Here is a 6,339-nt window from a genome sequence, read left to right on the forward strand (position 1 = left end):
AAAAGAACCTACGAATCGCATGAAAAGCGGCATTGAGTGAGAGTTCCCTCTCATCTCCTCTGCACTAGGCCTCAAACAATGTCGCAAACGCTGCATCCCTTTCTCGCCAATAACCTTGGTTAGTGTCTCTCTCACTCCAATTCCCTCTTCTTCTCTCAGACTTTATGATTCTTTCTTCATTATTACCGAACACAAAACTAAACATGCTGAAACCTTAGCCACGCTTAAGTGCTTCAGCTTCAAAACCCCGTTCCATTCGTTTGCTTAAATTACGAATTGAAAAATGGGGTTTTCAATACTGTGTTTAGTTGGGTAAATTACCTGTCCCATTTCTGTGAAATTCATAGCTTCATGAATTATGATAGAAAGCTTCTTTCCCCGTAGCTGTTGTCTTCTTTTTCTGTTCCTTTTTAATGGTTTCTTAACCCCATGGTGTGTGTTTTTACTTTTTTTTCTTATATGCTTGCGTGCCTATTAAGTGTCTTTGAGGCTTCATTCTTTTGGGAATTGGTATTTGGAGTTTGGGTTGATGATATAATGTTCTGTGCGTTTTTGATCGGAGCTGACTTCTATTGCCCGCCATCTATTTGTTGAACGGAATGTTACATTTACAAGTGAAAATCTACACCAGGATTTCCCTTGGTAATGGGAATGTCAATTATTGGTTACTGGGTTTTTGTATACTTCCATTATTAATGGAAGTGTTCTTTTCTCTAATATTGGTTTTCTTTCTTTGTAACCACTTATAGTTTGTCTTTACTCTTTTTGGGTGGGGGGATTGACTGGAGCAGCTTATTTGTACTTATGAAAATCATAGTAGTCAAAATGACACTAAATAGGCACAATATTGGAGCGGAGTGGCCCTCAGTTGCAATGGGATTCAAATAGTGGAGTCGCTAGCGGCCATTAAAACAGTGGTTTTTCTAGGGTAAATTTTTATTTCTTTTCATTTTATTGCAGTTTTTTCTTCAGAAACATAATAGGATTTGAAGCCTCTCATTATTAATCATTCCACAAAAAGTTCATCTTATTTGAACTGTGTTCTTTCATACTTTACTGGGATTTTTTTTTTCTTCCTATGTTTGGTTCATTTTTCTTTCTTTAGCTCTCCTAGTTAAAATTATGCCAATTTCTATTTAATTAGTTATGTTTCTTTCAATGGATTTGACTATAATCCTTCATTTTTTTGTCTCTGCTATTACACCGAGTGTGTTTAGTTTCGTGGTGGGAATCATGAAAATTGATTTTGACTGCCATCAAACTTGATTTTATGGAAGTGTTATATTTTTTTCCTATTGTTAGGTGTAATTGATTTAGCCTCAAAACCCTGATTGTCTGGATGTGATAAGTAGATTTTGCTTTGAGTTGACAATTTTATACTTAGAGCGTCTCTAGAAGAAGGGAAAATTATTTCTGTAATTCTAGAAACATGATTATCAGAAATGAGCAAATTCTGCAGTACTAAGTACTAACATTTTGTTCCTCTTCATGTATTACTTTTCAAAGAGTAGCTTTTGTGCTTTCCTCCCTAAACCTCTCTTGCTGAATTGTGTTCCTTTTTTTATTTGTTTTCTGTTCAACCACAATGACTTCCTTAGAGGTCTGTGGTTATGATATTTGAATGATTTATTGTTTAGTTGCTGTTCTTAGGGATGAAAATACTTCTTTTATCATTTTAAATTTTAATGTTTAATGTTTAGTAACAGTAAACCATAGCTTTGCAACTGATGAAAATCTTGAAATTGATGAATCTGTAAAGTAATGAAATAAATTGTTATGTTTTCCCTTTGTTGCGGTTTCAAGGGAGCCGAGGGAAGGATATAATTGTTTGTGTGGCAAATGTCTATCACTTCCAGTTCCATTGATTTTTACAAAATCTGCATTTCTATTTGGGGGAATATGGTAGGTGTATGAAGTGTACTGTAGGACTGGGATGGTTATTTGGAAGTGTGGTTTATTGTGATGCTTTGATTAGGTTTATTTGCAAATGATTTTACTAAGGGTTAGGATTATTTGGACAGGTCTAATGTAATGCTTTTCTGTGATTTAATGTAAATCTTTGCTTTGGTTAGGTTTATTTGGACAGGGATGCTTTGGTTATCTCTACTATGTTCTGTTGCAGTTGACGTTTAATTGATGATAATGTTATGTTTTTATTAGTTTTATGTATGCAGTGTTAGGTTTTAATGATTTCAACCTTTAATAAAAGAAAATTTTAGAACTAGGAACTGAAAACCACAAAACCTGATTCAATCCAAACTACAAAAATTGGTTTAATTTGCTTCAGATTTTATTATATGTTCAAAACCAAACTAAAATGAACTGTATATAGCTTTTATGTCTGTTTCAAATGTATTTTTAAGTAAAATCCAAATCAAACTACATTGGTAACACTACTCTGACATGCCTTTTTAGTTTGCTTTAATAAGCTTCTTGATATAGTTTATCAAAGTTAGCTTTTTTAGCTTATTTTTATTAATTTCAGTCAAATTTATAACACAAGCTATCATGTGATAAGAACTTATTGAATAAATCCTGAATTAAGCTATTTACTCAGACATACCCTTTGTTTATGCTCTGTTAGCGCTTCTGAATGGTCATTTTTTTCATGCAATGCATTTTTCAATTGTTGATATATTATAATCATTTTCTACCGTGGTTTTTAGCATACATTTAGTGAAAACAAATAATCAAAGTTCAGTTATTAAAATGGTGGTCTTTTGACCATGGGGAGCAGGATTTACATTGTTGATGACTCTTAGAGGGGAACTCAACAATCTAGGATGATCGAACCAATGTAGCTCCGCATGCCTGATCTGCAAGCTGCTTGTGGAATAGTGTGAAGTCACAATGGTTGTATTTTAACATGATTAGTTTGTTTTTAGAGATTATGGTTTCTAGAGTTGGATCCCGGTGATTAGTCTTGACATCTATCTTTAATTCTTTAGTAAACTCAGAAGTAGAGACTACCTGTTGCATTCCCGTGAGTTTACTTGTCAGGAGATGCCGTTTTGTGTCATTAAACACCTTTTCAAAAACTTTTTCTGTTTCGTATACGTGTTTCTCCACGGAACTAAATTATTTTGGTGGTATTGAAGGTTGTGGAATGGCAGAAGGAAAGTGCCTCCCATGTTCAGGTGTTTCTGGACGATCTGCTGCTGTATATTCTTACTCTTCTCCAGGTCATCACATAATTCATTCCCATGTCAAAGTTAGAGGACTAAAGTGTGGCTTTCGGGGAGCATCTTTTGTATGTGAAGCAAAGAGAAACCCAGATTTCTCAAGGCAAAACAAGCATGGGCACTCCAGAGGCAGGAGCAGGAACAATGATGGGAGAGATAGCTTTGAGAACTTCGATGATGATATGTTTTCTTTAAAAAATGGACCACCTATGTCTCTTTCAACCTCAGGAAAATTCCAGTCCACTTCAGTCCCTGGTCCTAGGGAGAAGGAGATTGTTGAGCTATTCAGGAAGGTCCAGGCTCGGCTGCGTGAGAGGGCTGCATCCAAAGAAGAAAAGAAAGTTGAAGCCTCTCGAGTGCAGACTAAAGAGAACAGCACTGTAGATTCCCTGCTCAAATTGCTGAAGAAACACTCTGTCGAGCAGGTGAAGAGAAGTAGCGGAGGGGGAAGAGGAAATGATCTTAGTTCAGATCAGTTGCAAGATAGTAATCAATATGACGGAGGACGAAACACCAAATTTTCTGATTTAGACAGCACTCCAAAGGATGAACCACAAGAGGGTCATGTCTCCGCGGTAGCTAGGCCTCGATCAAGTTTCCAGAGAAGGTCTCCCGTTCCTCGTGTAAAATACCAGCCCGTCTCTAACAATGAGGATGATATGAATGTCTTGCCAGAAGGTAGTGAGGATGGAGAGAACAATCGTGATCAGATAGATTTGAAGCATGATGACGAACCAGAGCCTGACTCTGAATTAGATATTGATTCAAAGGATGAGCTTTTCTTCCCAAACATTGGGATAGCTGCATTGTCAGAGGATGATGATTTTGAGCAAACCAATAATGATGAGAGTGTGGAGGAGCAGCCAGCTGTTCAACACGAAGATTTGAGTGCACTGAAGTTGTCTGAATTGAGGGTGCTTGCAAAGTCTCGAGGCCTGAAAGGGTTCTCAAAAATGAAGAAGAGTGACCTCTTGGAATTGCTAACTGAGAGCTAATTCTGATGGAATGATATGTGGTGAAGAAAAAGCGACAAAACCAATACATGCCATGATAAATTATATTTTTTTCGTGCCTTTGACTTGACATTCTATCTGATGTTTCTTTGTGTTTTTTTGTTTGTCACATTCTAATTTAATTCTTCGAAGTACTTTAGGTCGAGAGTTTGTGGATCATTAAAGTAATCACGATATATCTTTGCCTTGGAAGCTTTTTTCATGATATATCTTTGTCTTGGAGGGTTTTTTTAATTTGTAGTTATGTTTCTATTATGAGATCCTGTGGTCTTTTAGGGTTCTTTTACGAAAATGGTGTAATTTTACACCAATTTTACCATAATGAACAAATTTAAAAAGTATTATCGGTTCTAAGTAAATCCTCTTATCAAGAACGACTATAATTAAAGAAGTCATGTTTCCGGTACATGATTTCAAATTGAATTTTCAGCTTGCACAAAAGTTGTGCATCTAGAAAGATAACTTTGATTTTGAAAATTTTTAAAATTTAGAAGTCGTGTTAAGTCTGGATGACTTTTGCTAAAAAAAATGAAATTGTGTTTTGTAAGGACTCTCAGTTTTAGTTTGTAAATAAGGAGTATTATTTGAACTATTTGAAATTTTTTTATTTTTTAAGAAGCATTATTTAAACTATTTTTCTTGTAATTTCTAAGAACATAAAAGGAAGAGAGAATGTGATGATATACTACATTTTTAATTATATTTGTAATAATCCTTTCTAATTCCAAGTGAAAGAAAAAATAATATTGAATCTAGTAATTTAGCCTATGGGTGAGAAACAATTAAAAGTGTTGGATTGTGGTGGAGTGAGAGCTTACGGGAAGAAAGACTTGGAATATAAATGTACCCATGTGGGAATGTTTGTGATTTTAGAGGTAATAAGAGAGGGGTCCAAAGTGAAGAAATGGTTGTTTGGTTAGGAGAATAACAATGAATAAGGTAATTGTAAGAGGCAGAAGAAGGAGTAAGAGGATATGGGAGACCATGTTGTGTCGTGTCTATTAATTTTGTTTACCTTAAACTTTAATGGAAGTAATGGGAATATATATTAAAATCATTGAAATTCTAAGTAATTTGTGTATGTCATGACATTTCTATATATTGCAATATATTGACAATAAAGTTGGATAAAAATGATTTTATTTTGGTTTGTATAGTCTCGTAAAAATATTTTTTACGATTGTCATGACTCAGTTCAATTTTCCAAATTTTGAGGGACTAAAAGTAAGATAAATGCCCTTTAGCTTAACTCTAAACTTGTTATGGGTATTAATTATTGGTATAGTTATGGCCTCTGTTCATTCTTAATGCTGTTTTGAGTGAGTTGTTATTTCTTATTTTCTTTATGAAAGAGATAGGAGTCTTGTTTTTTTTATTAGTTATTTCTTGTTCTTTATGTCTAAATTTTCTTATTTTTGTGTCTCTCATTCTCCTATTATTTGTACTTTCCATTCTTTTCCTCAAATAAAGGATTTTTTATTGGAAAAAGTAGATAACTTTGGGTGTAATTGTGAGGTCCGTTTCATTCTGTCCCTTTTATTTTAAGGGTTGTCCTAATCTTACGGGCCTAAAGGCTGGTCCAGAGAGGAAGGGTCAGACCTAACCTACCAACCCTAACCTTGTGCTCATTTTGGTAACACAGAACTTTCACAATCCTTAGAGCGGCTGCTGTTTTTCCTCTGCTAGGGTTTACTCCTAACCTTGAACCAGTGAGCTTAGTTACGTTTCCTAGTCTCATGTAAGTGCTCTACACCTCAGGTCTTGTTTTCCTTCCGCTTTTATGTTTGTACTTCCAATAGGGGTTCGTCGTAGGCTTACGTATACTCTTTCGCATCTGTCCCGCAGCTCAATAATCTGCCTTTGGAGTTTCGTGTTCCGCTGTTGGAGACGTACCCCGCTCTTAGCCCTTTTCCAGATACGGGAAGTTAGGGTTTCGAGTTATATTGTTTGTGGACTATTCTCGAGTTTGTATGTTGTTTGTATGGATAAATCACTATTTTGATGCGTGGAGTTCTTTGTATGATTTGTTGGTTTAGAAAAACACATCTATTGCAGGCGAATCAGGGCGAGAACTGTTAATCTCGCCCAGGCGAGTTGGGCTCGCCTAAGCGAGTTTGACGAAGGCTCGCCCAGACCTTCTACGC

At 35.5% G+C, this 6,339-nt stretch overlaps 1 protein-coding gene across 2 annotated transcripts; it reads left to right on the plus strand.

Moving 5' to 3' along the window:
- LOC114192229 (rho-N domain-containing protein 1, chloroplastic) lies at window positions 1-4,402 on the plus strand. 2 transcript variants are annotated; one of them, XM_028081873.1, is made up of 2 exons: window positions 1-118; window positions 3,099-4,402. In XM_028081873.1, exons 1-2 carry the CDS (start codon window positions 79-81, stop codon window positions 4,175-4,177), a joined length of 1,119 nt encoding a protein of 372 aa, XP_027937674.1. In that variant the 5' UTR covers window positions 1-78; the 3' UTR covers window positions 4,178-4,402. The 2 variants fall into 2 exon arrangements, with proteins under 2 accessions (XP_027937674.1, XP_027937675.1); XM_028081874.1 differs by lacking the exon at window positions 1-118 and adding an exon at window positions 796-928.
- Window positions 4,403-6,339: the final 1,937 nt, after the last annotated feature.

This window comes from Vigna unguiculata, chromosome 7, assembly GCF_004118075.2.
Source record: "Vigna unguiculata cultivar IT97K-499-35 chromosome 7, ASM411807v1, whole genome shotgun sequence".
In the NCBI taxonomy this organism is placed as follows: Eukaryota; Viridiplantae; Streptophyta; class Magnoliopsida; order Fabales; family Fabaceae; genus Vigna; species Vigna unguiculata.